General features: G+C 40.0%; 1 protein-coding gene across 6 annotated transcripts in view; it reads right to left on the bottom strand.

Annotated features, from left to right (window-relative positions):
• The window catches only part of gpat2 (glycerol-3-phosphate acyltransferase 2, mitochondrial), a 130,296-nt gene that overhangs the window by 31,560 nt on the left and 76,142 nt on the right, over positions 1-22,594 (bottom strand). For 3 of the 6 annotated variants that reach the window (XM_046871040.1, XM_046871044.1, XM_046871038.1), the window contains 4 exons: positions 6,308-6,370; positions 6,133-6,215; positions 2,179-2,283; positions 1,568-1,641 (listed from right to left, as the gene is read on the bottom strand). In XM_046871040.1, the coding sequence (XP_046726996.1) occupies positions 1,568-1,641; positions 2,179-2,283; positions 6,133-6,195 (242 nt within the window). In that variant the 5' untranslated portion in view covers positions 6,196-6,215; positions 6,308-6,370. Of the gene's footprint in view, positions 1-1,567; positions 1,642-2,178; positions 2,284-6,132; positions 6,216-6,307; positions 6,371-9,655; positions 9,680-12,921; positions 13,172-14,100; positions 14,485-22,594 lie in introns of those variants that run through there. The other 3 variants (XM_046871041.1, XM_046871042.1, XM_046871043.1) reach the window with 3 other exon arrangements.

Here is a 22,594-nt window from a genome sequence, read left to right as displayed (position 1 = left end):
ATCACATCAGCAGCCCGGACAGGAAGTTTAAGGAGAGCGTTTCAAAAGTGGCGTGGAAATGAATCCGGGTGAGAAATGAAGTGTTTGAAGAGAGGCTTTTGAAGAACGTGAGGGGCCGAGGTGAAAAATAAATGAAAAGTTCTCCAGTTTTGAGAAGAGCGAAAGAGGGGAAATGAAACAGAGAAGAAATTAAACATCCGGCAAGAAGAAAAAAAAAAAAAGAGGCTCTCGTCTCTCGGTTCCAGATGCGAGGCAGTTAAATCGTATTAATCTCCTTTAATGGAGTGGATGAAGTCGGCGTGTGCGTCTGCATGACAAACGCTCCACTCCGACCCAAGCTGCTACAGAAGGGATGAGTCTGGGAAGAATTCGTAGGCGACATTTCCAACAAATGTTTGTTTTATGTTACGGTTTTTCCCAGTTGCTGCGGAGCATTTCTCAAATCCTTCTTAATATTTGGCGAAGTGCATTAGTTCATCCCTTAAAAGTAAGTATTTGTGTCACTGATCGTCTCTGTGACATCAGAAGTCTTTCGTCATTGTTTACAAATGGAAAAGATCGTCAAAATGTTTAGTCGTGTTGTGCGTCAGTGTTTCCTGATCTAAACTACCGTTTGGATTGAAAATGCACAAGGATTCTGAATCTTGGCATTTATGAATTTTAACAGCACAAACGTACTTGTTATTGTTATTGTCATTTCCTGGTTGTTTATCCATCCAATTGAAATTCTGTGTTTTGTCGCCAATTTAAGGTTCACAAGTTTTACTTTTGATCTGTTTTAGAGAACTTGTTGATCTTTGGTTGATCTTGATGCCGTTCACTCGCCTTCATTAGTGACATTCAAGATTCGTCTGCACAATTTTACACTTGACAGATTCTGACAATTGATTTAACCATTTTCCATTTAATGACTTTTGCTATGAACTGATGCCGAGATGTTTTGGGGGTTAAAATTATACAGGTGAAAACCGGTAGAATATATTTTGATCTACATGACAAACTAATAATAATGTAGGAAACAGCAGACAATTGTACATCAATTAAATGAATGCACCTAAGTGACGAGAAATTGCGTTTCTTTTTTATAACTGCGAAAATGAGAAAAACAAATATAGTGTATGTTATGTTTTTTTTTTTTAAATGAATGACTGATGCATCCTGTGGTACCTGCTGAACCAATGAAAGACTTTAGGCTGTATATGTGGGACTCACTGATACATTATATGGACTAAAAGATTGGTAAGTTTTTCCCACATTCCTCCTTTGCTCTTGTAATTTCCTCCACTTTTCTGGGAAGATGCTCCACTGCGTTTTTGTGGAGATTTGTGCTCATTTAATCAGCTACAAGGGTGTTAGTAAAGTCAGGTACTGATGTAGGTGAGGTGAGGAGACCTGGGGTGCAGTCAGCGTTCACATTCATCCCAATAGGTCACTCAAGACCTTCCATTCCAACCCATGCAAATGTAAAGCACATCATGGAGCTGGATTTGTGTTGATTTTGGGAAAATATAAAACAATGACAAGAACAGTTACAGCATTATTTCTGATGCTCGTTCGTTGATCTTACCTGGTGTGCGTCTCCTTTATGTACAGAAGGTTCTGGAAGCCGAGCCACGGAATGTTCTGGAACAGTTTCCGTCCCTGAGAGACAGAATCGAGACACGGTATTAATGCAGTATTTGGCAGAAAAACGTGTGTTTGGGAGAAAGCGGAGGGACCAGCTGTTTTTCAGGGGACCGATCTGAAAGTCGAGGCTGCCCGAGACAGATCCCTCTCCCCCACCTGCGCTCGGCTCACTCCGATTAAAGCGCTCGCGCACCTGGAGATTTAAACCAATAACCACCTAATTCCAGCTCCATTACCTACAGGTCCTAGCGGTACATATGCGATGCTTGCGTTGGGATTTGAAGCTCTTCGAACTGAGCTTAGCCATGCGCTGCTTCATGCTCGAGTGGAACAGTGCATGATTTCTAACCCCCCCACCGGTTACCCCTCAATACTCCTGTAACTGCTGCTCTCACTTAGAACTGTGCTCAAAATCGCCGCCAGATCGTCCCTTGAAGACTCGTCATAAAACCTTCGGCCGGAATAATCAAGCCGCACCGTGGTGGCGTAATGCACTTGTAATCAATAGTCCTTTGGCTTTTAGAAGAGACAAACAACCACAGACACACTCACCACACTCTCGGGGGTGCACTGATGGCAGCACTGTCCCACCAGCGGCCTGAATTTGCCAAGAAATGGAGCCTTCAGCTTCTTCCTGATCTTCACTCCCCAGGATAACTGTACACACACACACACACACAAATCAGAGACTCGTCTCTGGCCCTGAATCAGAACAGTCTGTGTGCCAAATGTCTGTGTGTGATGGAAAACTGTGATGACTTTACACACTGAACACGACACTGAAAATATTAACGAAAACAGTCAAAACCTTGTGCCATGTAGTGCTGCTCGTTTCCACTTCAGAGAAAACAACCACATCTCAAAAACATGAGCAATAATCCGGTGTATACAAACTACATTTAGAGTAAAGAAGCAACATGCTAGAGGTTATAACTGTTTATAAACGATATGACTATGGCCACACCTGTTTTAATAACCAAAAGAGGCCACACCTTCACTGAGACGAGAGTTCCCACCTCCTTCACTGAGACAAAATCTAATCAAATTGTATTTACAGAGCGCCTTACAGCAACCAAAAGGAGCACATGGAACTTTCCAGTAAAACAACAATAGACAATAAAATATAAGAACACAATGTACATAAAATAGCAGTTGAATCAGGGGCTACGTGTTAAAAGCTTGTAAGAATAAATCAGTTTTTAACTGCGATTTAAAAACACTCAGCACAGTGACGCATCGTATGTACCAAAAAGAGGTAACACCTCCTTCACTGAGACTAACAGAGACCACACCTGCTTCACCGAGACTAACAGAGACCACACCTGCTTCACTGAAACTAACAGAGGCCACACCTCCTTTACTGAGATTACAGAGGCCACACCTCCTTCACTGAGATTAACAGAGGCCACACCTCCTTTACTGAGACTAACAGAGGCCACACCTCCTTTACTGAGATTAAGAGGCCACACCTCCTTCACTGAGATTAACAGAGGCCACACCTCCTTCACTGAGATTAACAGAGGCCACACCTCCTTCACTGAGATTAACAGAGGCTACATTTTCTTCACTGAGATTAACAGAGGCCACACCTCCTTCACTGAGATTTAAAGAGGCCACACCTCCTTCACTGAGATTAACAGAGGCCACACCTCACTAATTTAGAAATCTAGAACCACTAGAACCTTTCAAGCATCAATAATTGCAATAAGCGGACAGTAATCTTTACGGAAGCACAAGGACTTCCATTTCGCTTTCCGTTGCCCGTATCCGTTTCGGCGATGTTTGCTCATTCCTCATCCCGCTCGTGATGATACCGTATCGGAAGAAATTTGCCTCGGATGAAGAGTCGTCTCATGCTGGGAGAAGGCCGCATTTCCTGGGCCAAATTTTAATTCAGGATGACATCGATTCGAGCTGATATCGATCTCCACATTAGGGTGCAGACGGAGACGACGCTGGCTCGGAGACGACAAGGCTGATTTATCGTTTCGGGGACGTCTCTGGAGTTGACAGAGTTACGCCATTTCAGATAATCTGTGTGGGAAATTCCAATCAGGGTATTCAATTATTCAAAAAGCCTGCATAATGCATGAGGATCTATGAGACCCAGGTTAATTCTTTTAATATCTCTCGCCACTGCAATTTTTTTTTAATGATGTTCTGTTAGATTGCTCTTTCAGGCGTCAAACACAATGATAACGGAATATGAAATCACCGTCACAGTGAGGGATTTGTTGAATTATAACTGCTCTGTAATAAAAGAAAACTTTAAAACTTTATTAAAAAACATCTTGTTTTATCTGTTTAGCAGGACGAAAACAATGTTACCGATTAGTCGCCATTATTTAGGCAGCATTAATGCAGTGTTTGAGGCACTGGATTTCGGTTTTGAAGGTCGTGAGTTCAATTCCCAACCACGCCAAGCTGCCACTCCTGGGCCCCTGAGCAAGGCCCTTAACCTTAAAGCTACTCAGGTGTATAAATGAGATGAATTCAAGTCTGGATAAGGAAGTCTGCCCAATGCCATAAATGTAAAGTTTGGAAAAAGATCAATTATAATTATTCACTGGTAAACTCTGATTGGTTAGTCGCTGTCGAGACACTTTTTTATAAAAGCAGCAAACAAATCAAAGGTCAATGATGTTGCACAGTAAATACGACACAGTCAAACAAAAAAAATGTCTAATCACTGATTCATGGATGGAAAGAGACATGGATCTTTACCCAGGGGTCTGCAACAGTACTGCAGGGGGTCTGCTATTTAATGTTGAATCACCACAAAAAAAACTTCAAAGATAAAATATTGAATATATAATTATTAAAATTTTTAAGATAGCAAATTCATTGATTGTACAGCATCTATACTTGATACATCATTTATTATGTAAATTTGATTTTACATTTCATATATTTGATTTTATTTCACTTTATTTGCACTGCAAGCAACTGCAACCCAACAATTTCCCTGTGGGATCAATAAAGTATTTTGATGGAAATTGACACAAAACGCTAGCAGAACCAGATTTCCGACATACCTGTGGTCAACTCTAACAAGAGATTTGCGTTAGTAAATAATTGCTCAGAACAGTGAAGCTAACGCACACGTGTGATACACAACACTGAGTGTTTGTTGAGATGGACCCAAAATCTCTCACTATGACCTGGTGTGTATTTATTATAATAAATGTCTAATAGGACAAACTGCAAACACAAACACACGCAGCACAAGAGATCAGTGGCCTACAATAAAACTCTCAACCATTGTGATGTAACAAGGTAAAAAATGTATATATACACACACACACACACACACACACACACACACACACACACACACAATGAAATAACACAAAATTTACATTGACACGAAGCTGTAGCACAATGACCAATGCGATTTGAGGGTTAGTGGTTAGTGACATGTGACTAGATCATGTGACATGCAGGAGCAGATGGGAGATTTAGTCCTGTGGTTTTCTGCGTAATCCATACCAGTGAAAATGATAATGATAATACTATTATCATTATTAAAGTCAACACTGAGGGTTAATTCTCTGAAATCGGATTTTGCGACAACGGCGAGAGATATTAGTTTCCCCGATCCCGAAATCTGAACACACCCCTTTCCAATGTATTTCTGTTGCGCTAATTGGAAGCCATTAGTCCATTTATTAGCCGGTTTAATTAGATTAGCAGTAGCGGAATGATCGAATTCTCTCGACAAACGGTCTTTAGGTTCGAAAGCTTGGCTACGATCGTGTATGAAATGTTTGCCAATTACTCAGATCTTCTTTAGGTCGTCGCTTCCAGCTTTAGTTCCTTCCTCCAAACAGTCCGACGATAAAAAAAAAAAGGAAAATAATCTTACCGTACAATCGTGGTTTTGTGTTCGTTACACACGACCTCTGTTAAATAAATGTGTAATGTATAAATGAAAAATCTGCTTTTTTTGGTGTCATTGGTGTCCGTGGTGTCCGATCTCAAGGCATGTATTTCGTGTGTATACTCAATTTCCTGTGACTACATGATAAAACGTATTTAATCAGATGTCTTTGATGGAAATGCGAAACTGTGCAAAACATTGTCAATTTGTGTGTGTGTGTGTGTGTGTGTGTGTGTGTGTGTGTTCGAACATGCAAATCAAGTTTTAAGTTTGTATGTACTGAAGTCAGTGACAGTTTGTACAAAAAAAAAATGCTTAAGTGAGGCTACAGATAAACTACAGCAATTATTAAATATGAAAATATTAAACACGAAAGAAAAAAGGAAAAAAGGAGAAAATATATATTAATAATGAGGGATAAATTACAGATTATCTAAACATAAAATCTAAAGTTATAGATTATCATTATCTAAAATTATCTATCTATCTATCTATCTATCTATCTATCTATCTATCTATCTATCTATCTATCTATCTATCTATCTCTGTGTGTGTGTGTGTGTGTGTGTGTGTGTGTGTGTGTGTGTGCGCATATGGTTTATGTAAACTGAAATTGATGTACTTACAGCCGGACGTTTAATCTGAGGAGCAGAACCTTCTCCGAAATTGTCTCCGCTCAGTGCAGCCATGTTTCACGTGACACGGACGTCTAAAGAAAAAGCATGCTGCTGTTATGAATACATTAACGAGACACGTGTGAGACCCGTCATCTCTCTGCTCTATCGGCTGGGACAGGTTTACCTGTGAGATGAGAGGATTGAACCTGGCAGCTCTGATGTTAACGATGGTGTCTTCTAGAAGGATCTGTAGAGAAACAGCAGCAGCAGCAGAGGTATGAAAATCATGAGGAGGTTCTTTATCTCTACAATTACTGAAGTGAACAGGAGCACAGGTCAGCCTTCAGCTCCACCATACAGAAATACAGAATATCCCGCATCAGCACGGGCCTTTGGCATCATCGGTCTTTCTTCTGCTGTGTTTTCTACTCTGTACATCACCACACACACACACACACACACACACACACACACACCTGTTTTCCCAAAACAATTATTAAATCAATTTGGTGTGCTCCGAAGAATAGCTGGGGAAAAAAAGGAAGGAAGAAAGAGAACAACAAATAAGAAAGAAAAAAAACCTCAAAACGAAGAACAAATGTAAGACAACAAAAAGACAGTTATTTGTAGAAAAATGGTTGACAGTGATAAAAAGAAAATCAGATGGTGTGGATACACAAATAGAGAGATGGAAAAGAGAGCGTTATTTGTATAAAGACAAGGAGAGAGTGATACGGAGAGAGAAAGAGTGTGTGTGAAGATGTAAGTGAAAAAGAGATGGATGGTGAGGGTGAGTGGAATTGATAGAGAGATAGATGTCAGAGATGAACAGAGATAAATTGGGAGATGGATCGGAAAATGGATGGAGAGATAATTGAGAGATGAATGGAGAGATTGAAAGACAGATGAATAGGGAAATGGATGGAGAGATGATGGAGATAAAGGGAGAAGTGGATGGACTTGTGGATCAAGAAATAGATAGAGGGATGATAGAAATTAATGGAGAAGTGGATAAACAAGGGGATAAAGAATTGGATGTAGAGATGATAAAAGGAGAGATGGATAGACAGTTGGATGGAGAGATGGATGGAGAGGTCACAGCAGCAGGCAGGAGTGATGATGAAGTCGTTTTGTAGCACATGGAACTCAGATAAAACTGCAGGAAAAGGGGGAAAAAAGATGAAGATGAAATATTTTGATCAAAAACGTTAATTTCCCAGATGTGAAGAAACTTTCAGGAGAATAAATTAATGTATATTATGGTTTTGCTCTGGCACCCAGACACATCTGCTTTAATTAAAACATGTCCTTTGGGAAAAAAAATGTACATAGAAGGTGTGGTGAATGTTAAAGCCAAAAAAAAAAAAAAAAAAAAAAAATCCCCATTCCACATTAAGTCTGCATTTGCTCTTATAATAACCTCCACTTTTTTGGCGAGATGTTCCACTAGTTTTTATGGAGATCAGCCACAAGGGTGTTAGTAAAGTCGGATGTACTGATGTAGTTGAGAAGTTGAGGAGGCCTGAGGTGCAGTCAGCGTTCACATTGACTCCAAATGTGTTCAATAGGATTTGAGCTCTATAGCAGGTGATCTTCCACTCCATCCCATGTAAAGCAGATCGTCATGGATATGCCTGAAAGAACGGGTGTCCTAATACTTTTGACCCCAACATGTTCAATGGCGCTATTTGGAATAGATTCATTTATATATATATATATATATATATATATATATATATATATATATATATATATATATATATGGGTGTGTGTGTGTGTGTGTGTGTAAAAAATGTAATAAAATGTATTTTTTTTTTTAAAGTATGTATAAAAATGTAAACAAAAATTACAAACAAATATACAATTAATTAATACTATTAATAAAATAGTAATAGTAGTAGTATATAATAATAATAATAATAATAATAATAATAATATGTAAAGCTCTTTTCTAATGCAAAGCTCTTTTTTTTTATCTTTCTCTGACAATTGAAAGTTTTTACGATGAAATAACGCTTCAATTATTAACCACTAAAAAACAAACAAAAAACCCCATCCAAACTGGCAAACACAGGAGTCCAGTGTGAAATCTGAAGGATTGATCACGGCTGCTTCTGCTGCATTATTTAATAGTGTTAATTTCCTCATTATTATTCGGACCCAGGAGAAAACTGGACTAACTTTTTTCCCCAGCATTTTCATATGCTGACACAATCGGTTTCTCTCGCTCAATTCCTTCAGTGCGGCCGCCACGCCACGCCGGCATCTATTCTCGCTGAAATAGAAATTACCCATAATGCCCCAAAGTGACATTTCTAACAGGATGATGAAACCTGGCTGCTACGACCTCATTTCACTTCAATATAAACTGCTGTTCACAAGTTCGGGGGCAACTTATCTCTCAGAGAGAGAGAGAGAGAGAGAGAGAGAGAGAGAGAGAGAGAGAGAGAGAGAACACTCAGGGACTGTGTTTGTATATTTCAGCAGGGCATTTAATCTCATACAGCACTGAGAGAGAGAGAGCGAGAGAGAGAGAGAGAGAGAGAGAGAGAGAGAGAGAGAACACTCAGGGACTGTGTTTGTATATTTCAGCAGGGCATTTAATCTCATACAGCACTGAGAGAGAGAGAGAGAGAGAGAGAGAGAGAGAGAGAGAGAGAGAGAGAGAGAGAGAGAGAGAGACACTCAGGGACTGTGTTTGTATATTTCAGCAGGGCATTTAATCTCATACAGCACTGAGAGAGAGAGAGAGAGAGAGAGAGAGAGAGAGAGAGAGAGAGAGAGAGAGAGTAACTCTAGCATTTATTCGAAAGATCCACCATTTTCTTACTCACGCAATGCTCACAGACAAACCAAATTGAGAAAGAAAAAGAAACACCCAGACAGAGTTAGAAGGAAAAAAGAGAGAGAAAAGGCAAGAAAAGCTACACCACTCAGAGTACATTTGAAAACGGTTTTTCGTTTTAAAATGCTTCTCGCTTTCGGTTTGAGTCGTTTCCCCGAAGTTGCTCATCCACACCGAAACGTCTAAAAAAAAAAAAAAAATGCTCACGTCCCCGTCCTGCGCACGAGCAAAACGTTTTGTTTTTTTCCGTTTCTGCCTGCCGTTTATTTAGCGTTTGTAGTCGCGACGATTGGTTTTCTCTGTACACACCGCAAATGTATCCACTTTGGAGGGCGCCTTCAGAAAGCTGCGTTTTTCCGGACTGGTGTGGACTAAAAGCCAAAACGTACAGAAAAGGTTGCAACCGAAAACGAAAATTTCAACCCGAAAATGTTTTAGCGTGGACACGACCAAAAACAGACACATGTTGGCACATACAATAGAGGAAGAGAATGACATCGAGTAGGGTTGAGGTCAGAGCTCTATAGCAGGAGATCTTGATCACACACACACTTGGATTCACTCCGACCCATGTAAAGCAGATGTTCATGGAGCCGGCTTTGTGCACAGGGGTAGTGTCGCACTGAAACAGGGAAAACTTCAAACAAACAAATGCTGAAAAAGAATGAGGCGACAAGCCCTGCACACCTGGACTGGTGGATATTCTGCCATTCTTCATGGCAAATCCTCTCCAGCGGGATCAGGTTGGATGGGACCATCAGTGAACAGCCAATTTTAGGTCTCTTCAGAGATGTTCAACAGGGTTGAAGTCAGGGCTCAGACTGGGACAGAGTTGTCCCTGAGCCACTCCAGTGTCGTCTCAGCTGTGCGCTTTAGACTGTTGTCATGTAGGAAGGTCAGAACTTTGTGTTATGAGAAGCTTCTTTCAACATACTGTTTCTTTCAGATCTTTTTTATTAAATTTTTTTGGGAGCAGATGTAACCTCTGTACATTTGCAGAACCAAAAAGACACCCGGATATTTGACAGAATTCTCCTCGTCAGCGAAGGTCCTGCGAAGACAAGAACAAACACGGACTCTTCCTGAGAATAGTGAGGAGAGCTGAGGAGTCTCTCTGCATTACTGAGCCTTTGTTCAGTTTAACTTTTTGACAGCCCTGAAAACCTCTAATGATAAACAGAAGGAAAAAAAGAAGTTTGGATCGATTTGGGTTTACATTAATACCGCAAGCCCAAACTTTTCCTCAAAGCGTCCTTGCTCGCCATTGATTCGGTTCACAGAACTCTGCGATAAACACAATACAAGAAGCTTAACTGTACTAGAAAAAAACTCCTCTCATCTCAGAAGGTCAATCTCTAAACCCGAGCTGTAAACCTGATGTAGATTCATCAGCGCTGGGAAAAAGGATCAGATGATCTGATGATGGACGCTAATTAAAAAAAGGCGTGGTTCTGATCTAATCACCCTCGTGACTCGGCTTTGAATCCGTTTCATGTTGTTTTCTGCTACTGTGCTCTCAGCAGTTTCTGAACCTCCAGAACATCATTTGGTGTGGATGTGGATTTTCAGATTCAGGACATCTTAGTTCCTCACTTCATATCATAAAATCTAACCGTTAATCAGTGCATTTGGTACCAGGTTTTGGTTGCTTTGTCTACCTGTAGCCTAAACTACAGCTGGTTAAAGGATCGCTAACAATACAGTTCCAAAACCTTAATCACATTCTCTCTCCAACATTAACACCATATTTAACCAATGAAATATATAAGGCCAGATTACAAAAAAGCATGAAACTCCGATCAGCTAATTAACTTAGCGAATGAGAAGAAGAAAAAAAAAAAATACCCAGAACACAGTCCTTTTTGCTCATCTTTGCAATTTAGAAAACATCATTGAAAATGGGATGTTTTTCATGTTTGGATGCCGAATACAGCGTACTGCCACCTGCTGGTATGAGACAGTACTGTTCTCTCACGCAGGAGCAGAACGTACATGCACGGTTCGGTGTGTCAGATGCGCCTGCGTAATAATAAGTGGCCTCGTTAGCAGCACTGATTAAAAAAATGCACTGATTATTTAACTGCACTGAGATGTTGTTAATAAAAACAAAAAAAAAAAAAAAAACCTGCAACACTTTTATTTAAGTTACCTGTATATTTATGGGGGTGGTGGGAATCCTGCCAGAAGCCACACCTATCAGGATATTGAATGTCATATCTTGAGATAAAAAAAAAAAAAATCAATAAACAAATAGTTCCGAAGAACCGCTGAGTAGATTTGCTTCCCTCTATGGGCCGAGTTGGCACAAGCTCTGCCAAGACAAATAAATAAACACCTCTTATGGATTTTTCCGGTTTATAGCAGATATAATAAAAATAAAGTCCTTTATCAAGCGAATCGCTCACTGAGGCCGTAGCAGGCAGCAGAGATTTGAAACGATGGACTCTATTGCTTCAGTGACGACAATTAACGAAGCCTTAAAGGACAAACGAGACGTCAGTAACAACAGATCTGCTGTATAGCGACCGGCAAAGTTCAGACGTCCAGACTGTCTACGGCTACAACAGTTACCAACACGGTTCAGTCAGAACATCAGCAAATAACGCCGATCATCTCCTTACAGTGGCATCCACGAGTGTAAAATAATCCGTTCTCAAAGTTGTGTAGGAAGCGGGAAAAAATGGGCAATGATCTGAGCTGGATCTAATCTGAAAGGCCAAAATGTGCATTCATACCACTGACCAGTAGAGGGATAAGGGCCTTGCTCAAGGGCCCAACAGTTTCATCTTGGTCTTAAGTATTGTACGTCCTTGTCCGTCTTCCTGCGATGCACCTTTTTCACTCCACTCCAATTGGTGACTTGCTGCCTGTTTGAGCAGTAAAGATTTTATCCACTCGAATAAAAATAACCGATTTTGCAAAATGTAGCTGAGTAAAAAGTCAAATAATTAAAATGTAGTGAAGTTACAGTAAAAGTCTACTCGAATGGAACCACTTCAGTGAAGTAGAGATGCGAAAAAGCTACTAAAGGACCTGTAACGAATTACAATTACCCCGTTATTGTCCACCGCTGCCACCTACAGTGAGGAGGACAACGTGAGGATCAGATCCGGAGGTGGCTTGGGCTGTTTTCTTTTCCGTCACGTGAACAGACTCCGTGTTGTACACCACTGTTTCCTCTGCACCATACGCAGCCTCGTAGTTGCAAACAGAGTTCACAATGCAAGTCGAGAGAAATATTTCCCTGATCTTATCTAATATTCTGTCATGTGTAAGGATTTGCTCTGTAACCAGGCAACCAACTGACCAACCAAACTGGGGGGGGATGTAATATGTGTTAGGTGTCAGGTCAGTCCACATTTCTGGGAACATTACACTCGTAATGGCTTCTGAAATGCATTCGTACTCAATTGAACGCAAAATTGGCGAAAACACTGTTCCGGTATTAAAGGATTCCATTTCGCGTCCTGGAGTCACGGCATATTAGTTTTATCATGCGAGCGCAAACCACACCGTACACGTGGAACCCGAGCGTGAGCTACGTGGGAGGAAAAGTGGGTACTTGGAACGGAGTGATGATGCAAGCTGTCAAAAATAATGTTTGACCTCTTTTACCGTTTTGTTTTTTCCCCTGTGTGTTTATTCTCTTTTATTACAAAAAAACAAACAAAAAATCAGATGCCTTTGAATTTTTTTTTTCTTTTACTCAACATGCAGATTTCAATTAAATGTAATGCGTGCGCTTTTGTTTTTCAGAATGTAAGTCTATAGATCGATTCTGATTGGACAGAAGGTGCTGATTCAAACAGCTGTAATGCACTCGTTTCTATGGCAACAGTCACTTTAAAAACGTGCCAATGAGAACGTTTAGGGATCCCACGGGAAAAATGCTACAATTTCTAGTTGCTGCTCTGGTGTATTATGTTGTAAAGTTGTGTTGGGCGTTCATTTACCTTTTCGTGGAAGGAGTCTCCAGTGCGACTGATGTTTTCAGGCGTTCAGAACAGAAAAGGCTTGTGCAGGTTGTGCTTTCTATGCCCTCGGTGATATGACGAGACATTCTGCATGTCTGAGTTAAATTTTATTGAGCTTCATTAGAAGGAGAGAAAGGGAAAGGCCGTTTATAGCTGCTATAGTATAAGTGATAACAGGAAACAGAATGAAATGGGGGACTGAAGTGCGGGTGTCCCATCTGTCCGACTTTTTTCTTCTACAAAGTACAATCTACGTATATCACATGCCATGATATGAGTGTAAAGTTACGACTTTGTGGTAACAGTTCAGTGAAGAACCACATATGGCCGGAAAAGTCGGGTGTCCAAATACTTTTGCAGAAATCAAAGTGGGAATCAGTTGTTTAAATGTTTTTTTGGCTCATGCCTAATTAGCATTATTTTCCCACACTGCCAATTCAAAATTCCAGGAATATTTGAAATTGGAAATTAAGAACGGGACCTAATTAACTGGGAATTTTCTAAATTACCGGTTAAGCAATTACAGGGAACTTAAATGTAGTTGGAAAAAAAGTCTTGCAGGATAATTTTGGTTAAAACACCCAAATCTTATGTAATTCCAGTTTAATTTCTACCTGCACATCCATCACTCACAAGCACTCAGCAGATTCACTGCAAGGTTATTGAGGCCACGCCCCTACATGCACCGTGCATTCATTCATTATACATCATTTCTTGAATCCTGCACACAAAATAACGTCCAAAAAAAACCCCGCAAATATTACACAAAACTTTGTGCTGTGTGTGTGAGCTACTGTGCAACAAAGTGATACTAACAATTAAATAAAAAATCTCAATTTAAAATCTGTATTAGTTTGCATGCATGTCAGATTATTACCAAAAGGTAAATAGTACATTTTTAACAAATTTCCCCAAATTTATAATAAATTCCTGGTAAGTTTCCAACTTGGAATATTTCCCAATTTCCCCAGATGACGTTCACATAAAAACTTTTGGGAAATTTACCCGGAAATTTCCACCCTACTCGCGTCAACATCCTGTCATCCTGTAATTAATTAATTAATAATAAAAAAACAAAATGATATAAACAGGAATAAATCTTTCTCGAGTTGCACTGGAACCTCGTCAAAGTTTCCGATGATATAACTCCATCCTCACCTGGAGCGGTGCAGAAATCGAAACAATCGAAGACGCACACAAAAGAGAAAAACATACCACGCTGCTTATGCAAGCCCATTATTATATACCACCAGCTCCAGCAAGCTATAAATGTACATCGTGTGTATTATTGAGATGTAGGCTGACTAACAGCTGTGGGGTGGAAGGCGTACAAAGTTAAAAGTTAGCGCATCAACACAAGTACAACCCAGACAGCGAAAGTCCTCCGATCGACAAAATCCAGGTACATGGGTTCGGTTTACGCTGGTGTGCGGAGCGAATTCCGAGCTCAGGACCTTTAATCATAGCGGGTTGGTTTACAATAATGTAAAAAATTATTACAAGAAACAAAACAAAACTATTTGTTTTGAAAGAGTGTGTGCATGTGTGTTCGAGACTGGAAGGGAAGTCGGAGAGATCATGGATTGTACTAATCCCGATTAAACCTCCTGACGCAATCGATAAGCGCAGTGGATTAAGTCCGATTTCTCAGACGGTCTCAGAGCGATAGAACGAGTGCAACGCGATGTTCCATCAAGAAAACGCCGAAGCACAAACCGGGCTGCTTGGCGGCCAATTCGTCTTCGAATTATTTGGAAAAAAATTATTTCCATTTTCATGCTGAAACACATACAGCAGTGTAATGAACTGTGATTAAAGAGGTGTGCGGTCATCGGGGGAAAAAAAATAAAAATCAACGTAACACATTAATAAGCGCTAATTTTAACCCCTTTCATCTTACATTTAAAAAGGACATGCAGTTCCGGTAAAGTAGCATCGCATCCTTCATATCGCCAAAGAGGTTTTAGTCCAATCAGATTTCTAAAAGAGAGTTCTCCTGGAGGCATGCTGTGGGCGGAGCTTAAGTCTCACGAGAACGTGCAGCGTTTGCGTAGTGATCGCCTGCAAACGATGACATCGCTATGAAGAATTGCAGGATTTCCCTCAAAAGCACTGAATCTGCTCTGATCTGATGCTTCTACTAAATGTAGATAAACACATTACTGTAAATTACAGTGTAATGTTGCTTTGTTCTGTTTCTTTAACGTATATTTTGCGTTTGTTTTGTAAATATTTGTTTAAACTGCATTTTGTCTGTTTTAATACACATTTAAGTATTTTCCATTGATTAATTCTCGACTAAATGCACGTACTTTTTTCTTTTTAAACTTTTTTTTTGTAATATTTGTTTTTGTAACATGGTTTTGGAAATTCAAAATGTACAATTTTTGCCAATAAAAGAGAGAGAGAGAGAGAGAGAGAGAGAGAGAGAGAGAGAAAGACAAGCTAAACAGAATCAAACATGGATAAAGGAGTGCCATACAGTTACATTTATTTAATTAAATATTTGAGAGAGAGAGAGAGAGAGGGAGGGAATATGAGAGAGAGAAAGATAGAGAGAGAGCGAGGAGGGAGGGAATATGAGAGAGAGGAGAGAGAGAGAGAGAGAGAGAGGGGAGGGAATATGAGAGAGAGAGAGAGAGAGAGAATATGAGAGAGAGAGAGAGAGAGAGAGGAAGGAATATGAGAGAGAGAGAGAGAGAGAATGAATATGAGAGAAAGAGAGAGAGAATATGAGAGAGAGAGAGAGAATATGAGAGAGAGAGAGAGAGAGAGAGAGAATATGAGAGCGAGAGAGAGCGAGAGAGAGAGAGAGAGAGAAAGGCATATCTATAGTACTAGCGCAGCTGCTGGTGTTAACTCCTGGTGCCGCTTTTCCTTCCATTTTTCGTTTGAACCTTTTCTTCTTCGTGCCTCTACCCAATTATCCAAAACCACCGTGAACCACATGAACCCCCTTCACAATAAAGTCATCAGGAAATGTTCGCCACATCTGTCACGCTATGAAACTCCAGCTGCATGTTGCTATGGTTACCACTATTAATATTGTAACGCGTTCATTCGGAACGCCGATTAAACTGACCTGCGCGTTCAGCGTCATTCGATACGCACCGTCTGTCCGATCGCAGTCGAGTATTCAGACCGAATATGGTATACACGCAAAATGGGCAAAAGTTTGTGGACGCCTAAGGATCAGATTTTTTTTTTTTCTCATTCCATTTTCCATCTCCATCTACTGTTATAACAACAGTCTGAGAAAGAACCACATGTGGTCAGGAAGTGTCCCAATACCTGTGTCCATACGCTGCTGTATATACCAAAAACAAATGGACTGATGGGATATTTAATCATGCGTTCAACAGAAACCTTGCAGCTTTTGACCCCAAGTATTATTATTATTACTATTATGATGATAAAGACATGCAGGTGGTTTAATTGGAAGGAGGCAGATGTGTAGGACAGGGGGGGGTGTTACGGGGACGGATGACACGCTGTGGCGACCCCTAAAGGGAGCAGCCGAAAGACAAGGAGGAAACGATTAACATTGTTATCTGTAATAATATTGATATTATTATCACAATAATCAGGTCACTGAGGTCACTGATTTGGTTGCCGGCTCTCACTCAGGCCGTGCAGTTCGGCGTGAATGAAGAACAGGTGACTCAGGCGACTCTCACCCCAGCTGGCAGGCCGGACATTTCATCGCTGCATTGCGCATTTCGCACTGCATCGCTGGCAAACACTGAGCTCGCACACACTCCTATACGGCTGTCACATGGAGCGTCGGAAATATAGCTGTATGAACGCCACACACACACACACACACACACACACACACACACACACACAGAGTGCTGGAATTTTGTATTAGTGAATTGACAGAATGAGATTTAAAGAGAAATCTTATCTCTCTATACTGAGCATCCAGCCACGGGAATCGATATGACCCCTCACCTCTGTTCGTTTGCTATCGATTATTTGTGTGTGTGTGTGTGTGTGTGTGTGTGTGTGTGTGTGTGTGTGTGTTTATGTTTTCTCACGGCGTGATATTCGCTCTGGGAAAAAAACACGGTGATGTAGCGGGGCTCACATGACTACGCAGCCAAATCGATGTTTAATATGAATTCATTCATGAATAATGAAACAAATCAATCGAAAGCTTCATAAATAAAAGCAGTCTGATGTATTAAAAAAAAAAAAAAAAAATGAATAGGAATGAGAATAAAATTGCTGCACACTTTAAAAGCGCTGGGGCATTTTGGGGGGGAAAAGGTTTCTAGGTTAAAAATAGAAAATTTCAAACCTGTGTCAAAACAATTCAATGAATAAAAAGAAAAATGTATGTATATTTTTTTTTATAAAAAAAATTATAATAAAAGAAATAGTAAATGCTAATTTTGGAAGCTGAATACTAAAATTATAAACATTTTGTACCAAATATTTGTACTTTTTTTTTGTACTGGAAAAAAGCAACTTTATGTTCTCCATTCTTCATTCGAAACCTTAATTTTTACTAGCTTTTATATCCAGAAGAGAAAGAAGAGGAGAAGGGGGAAAAAAAGGAGAAAAAGAAAAAGAAGAGGAAATTAAAGAAGAGTAACAGGAGGAAGATGAAGAATGCTGAACCCCGATGCTAAACCACGTGCTGCATCTGTGACAACAGCATGGCTTCATAGCTGCTACGCGTTCATCAATTGGAAAATATTTGGTGCATCCTGAAATAAAAAATATGCCAAAGAAGACCCAGGACTCTTCAGCAGTTGGAATCCTTTATCGCCGTTTGACACGACGCGTTCTTCGGACTCACATTAAAGACTCGTTCACAACGAACGAATCGCTCATTGACCCATCGCTAGTTGCTACCAGGTCGCTGGAACATTCCGCAAAAAAAAAAGAGTGTAATATTTCTAAAAGAGCCACTATTCAAAATAATATGCGGCACAATTTCAGGAAACATTTCCGCCCTAAAGGTTTCTTCGGTGAAGCAGGTATAAAAAAACTAAACAAAAACTAAACAACCAATGGTGATAATGAAGAGGGAGACAGCAATGGAGGAGAACAAAGAGAAAAAGCAGCCTTTACCCATGTAAAATATGGCGTCTTCTCCACAGACTGGTCACGTGATCAGAACTCTGTGGCCTCGAAGATCCGATGCTTCGATAGTAGAAGTCTGATTCGACTACAAATCTCACAGTCTAGTCTTCGCAGAGGTGTTATTAAAAGCAGATCGTGCCATTTTGGTTATATGGGGCGGGGGTGCTCGATGTCTGATTTCACATCCAATTGGAGGTTTTCTCCCAATAAGTTTATATACAGCCTGTAAATAAAAACCATGATCTGGGAGCTACACAGAAACTGTTATGAAAGCAGGAAATGAAATATATACCAATGCCTGGGAGATTCTGTAATGGATTCTGTAACTTTGGATTGTTTTTCATGTTGCGCTGTACACACACACACACACACACACACACACACACACACACACGAATCTAACCGTCGAGTTTAGTATGAGTCGAGTAATCCTCGGTGGTGTAATATGTGACGTGCATAATGTTTGTGGAGACACGTTACCTCAAAATGGCATCAGCGTGCAAAGTCTAAAGACCCCTGGTGCACATTAGCGAACAACAAGCCTCTTTATAGCTCCAAAATCACAACCAGTTTGTGTTGGATTTCATCAACAGAAACATCTTCAGAAGAAGTTCATCTTCAGAAGTAAAGCATGCTAATGAGCTGCGGTAGAAGAGCTGCGTGAAGTTGCGCGATCGTGCATCTCATACACGCTCGCAAACAAACCTTCTTAATCTCCACTGTCTGAATCAATCAAAAGAGCCAAACACATCTTGCTGGAGGTTCGAATGGAGTCAATCACATGCTCTTCTTTTGTGTGTGTGCAGGATGTTCAGGTCCCATGATTCACCCTTTAAACCCTAAAAAAAAAACAATTTGCTAATACGATCAGACCAAAGAGCCACGTGACCCGCAGGCGCAAACAAACAGAGGTACAACGAGAGATTCGTTGAGAGAGAGAAAGAGAGCAGTTAAAAGGTTAGAGGAGGTGAAGATGAAGGTGGAGGGCAGGCGAGGGATCAGGATGGTTCTTCAGTAAACGATCAATAAGAGAAAGAAAGGCAGGTCGAGCCCGTGCCAATTGGCGGCGCACTGAAAACGAATGAATAGCAATGTGGAGAAACGGCTCGCGCCCGGGCTTAAGTGGGAAAAGCGAATGAAATGAAACGAGTCGGAGCGAGCGAGTGAATAAAGGAGCGATTAAATGGTTAGGATTCTGGGGCAGGTGGAAAAATAGGTTTACCTGCTTGGCATTCTGTGAAGGATACACAAAGGTCAGATGGAATAAAAAAAAATAAATAAACGTAGAAGAAAATTAAGATGTATAGGACTGGATTTAATACTGACCTCATGAGCGCAGACCCGAGACATAAATCTAAACTGATGTCTCACACACACATACACACACACACCTGATTCTGACCTTGGACATTTTATTAGTTTGATTACAGGTACAGAGTAAGAAGATTAAGTCAAGCAAAGTTAGTGGACACCTGACTATCAGATCCGTATGCTCTTTTAGAACATCCCATTCTACATATAGTCCCCATTTGCTCTTATAATAACCTTCTGGGAAGATGTTCTACTAGATATTGTGGATATTTGTGCGAGTATCTTTCAGCTACAAGGGTGTAAGTAAAGTGATGTAGGTGAGGTGAGGAGGCCTGAGGTTGCAGTCAGCTTTCCAATTCATTCATGTTGAATAGGGTTGAGGGTCAGAGATCTAGAACGCAGGAGATCTTCCACTCCAGCCCATATAAAGCAGATTTTCATCGAGCTGGTTTTGTTCACTTTGACATCGTCATGCTGGAACGGGTTTGGGTCTCGTAGTTCATCCGAAGGAATCCGAAAAAAAACATCCCACACAATTGTATTGTGACGGTTTGGGGAATCATGTGTGTCCGGAGAAGTCGGGTGTCCCAATATTTCTGGCTGTATAATGTATCTACAGAAGATTCAATGGAAAATCAGACATAAATTCTATTGCAGAAACATGACACTATTCATTTATCAATCGACTGATTGGTTAAGAAACTGATTAACTGATTGATTGGTTGATTGATTAATTGACTGATTGATAAGTTGATTGATTGATTGGTTGATTGATAGTATCACCTACTTAAAATATCCAATCCCAAAAACTTCTTGTGTAACAACTGAATTTGGTCATGATTTGATTTAGAGCTGCAGCTATCGATTATTTTAGTAATCGAGGATTCTACCGATCATTCCAATGATTAATCGAGTAATTGGATAAGAAGTACATGTTCTTTATTAAAGCGCGATACTAAAATACAGGAGAAAATTTGACGTGTCTCTTAAAATGAACAAGTGATTTGCTTCCTTTTTCGAAAAAATTTCATTTTATTGCTTAAATTGCATACAAGAATATCTGTGAAAATGAAACCCATTTAATTGCCGTATTACATTAAAATGCAAATACAAATATATAATAAAAGAAATCGTAAATAAAAAAATTCAGATTACAGTTTTTAAAAGATTTTGAAAAAAAAAAAAAAAAAGAAAATGCACTGGATGATGTTTTCTTTATGTTTTCGTGTGAAATGATCCCAAACGTTGAAAACTTTGTCATTTTCTTCGGCCTGAATCCTTTTTTTTTTCTCTTTGCAATTCCGACTTAATTCCTCATAACTCCGACTTTATTTCTGGTAAACATCCAACATTTCTGGTGCATCCACCTGTAACCATGTTGTTGGCCTGAAGTTTAAAGTTGATATACAAATAATTTGCAATAATGAATTTTTTGTATTCGAATTACTCAAGGAATCGTTTCAGCCCTGATTTGATTTAATTCGGGGCTGATTTGAATCGAGGGTCGGAAAGTTCAAAATCTAATTAAAAAAAATCAATAAAAAAATGACGTATTTGAGGGCTAAGAGCGAATTTTTGAGAAGCTGTCCAACACATTCGCTGACATGCATAAGCAAAAAAAAAAACAATAATGGCCTTCAAAATAAAAGCCATGTAATCACATTCATTAATAAGCATCGCTGTTACACCTTTACTACGGAATCAATGAAGTAAAATGCCAGGTCTGTAATAGACAATAAAAAACAATGGGCTTTTTTTGTATGTATAAATATGTAAAAGGAAAATGTGATCCTGTAACCATATCCTGCAACGTGAGCCAGGGGGCGCAATCCCGAACGATCCACAATCCCAGTGCAGGTGATTCCAACTACAGATACGTGACTAAAGAAGTCAGAAAACCTGTACTATGAGCGTTAACGCCGCTACGTCATGCTAATATCAACGGCTCTAAAATTCATACGCTGATCTGAGCGAGGGCTTTTAAACCTCGAGGCTAGCGAACGTTCGCCAACCACAAACCATGGAAGCGCAGAAGTAAGAGATAATTACAGGGTCTACACAACGTGTCTCCACTTGGTACGGTTTTGTCTCGGTGCCGCCTGGTTTTTTTTTTATTTCCCATTTATATAATTTACTGTCTGGTCAGGAAGTCCGTTTTTGTAATCGTCCGCTAATAAAATGAACACTCTCTTTTGGATCTTTTGTGTTGCATTTGAAAGAGCGCTCTCTCTTCAAAGCCGTCACCCGACAGGTCAAACGCACAAATCTGTGTGTCGAAGTGCACCGAAGCTGAATTCTGTGCAACGCTTTAATAAAAAATAAATAAAAAAGATTCACACCAGAAGCCTTCAAAGTGAAAAATATAACCGGTGTCGATTATTATGACATGATTGTGATTCTGTATGAAAGACAAACCTTTCTCTCGTTCGGATTTCTGTATCACCCATATATTACTCCAAACCCGTTATTATATCCGGTCTATGAGGTTCTAATGCTTTAGCTTGTCTATAGAAACAACTTAATCGAAGGAGAAAAGGGAGTTGATGAAAGGGAACGATGGTCCTGACATTTCTATAAAGATTTGGAGTTTTTTTTTTTTTTTTAAAAGGTCTCCAGTGTCGGAACTTTCCGACAGCTAATTATACCGCGATTGTTGTTTAAACGATACGCAAAAATCCAATTATTGAGAATATCATGGAGAGTTCGCAAATTCTCATGCTGAGCGTGGGGTTTGAAAAAAAGTCAAATGAACGAAGAAACGTGTAAAAACGTACCTCTGTTGCGGTGGCATTGAAAACATTTTTAAAAGAATTGTGTTTCGCTTGTTGTTTGTACTGCACAGTTTTGTCTGCAGGTGAACCCCCATGCAGAGACAAACAAGGGGCTGGAGAAAAGTCTGATCTTTATTGAGAGAACGAGGCACGTGAAGAAAAAAGGAATAAAGCTATCATAATTCCACAAAAACCCAGAGGAAAAAGTCCAAACCCAAAAATAAATCCTCGATACATAAACAAAAAAGGCAAAAACTCGGGCTTCGGCACAAGAAGGTAAAAAAAAAAAAAAAAACAGCGACGCAAACTTGCGTAGAGGAACTAAACTGGCATCAGGGAACCAAAGCAGACAAACCGGCAGACGAGCGTCACAAAAGGAGAGCTATTTATACGCTCGGGAAAACGAGTCTGGAAAATCCCCTGAATCCGGACGAGTTCACTTTTCAGCAGAGCAGTGATTTCACACGCTCCTACAG

The sequence above is a fragment of the Silurus meridionalis genome, chromosome 17, assembly GCF_014805685.1.
Source record: "Silurus meridionalis isolate SWU-2019-XX chromosome 17, ASM1480568v1, whole genome shotgun sequence".
Lineage (NCBI taxonomy): Eukaryota > Metazoa > Chordata > Actinopteri > Siluriformes > Siluridae > Silurus > Silurus meridionalis.
The sequence above is the reverse complement of the archived record's forward strand: the minus strand, read 5'-3'. Positions and strand labels throughout refer to the sequence as shown.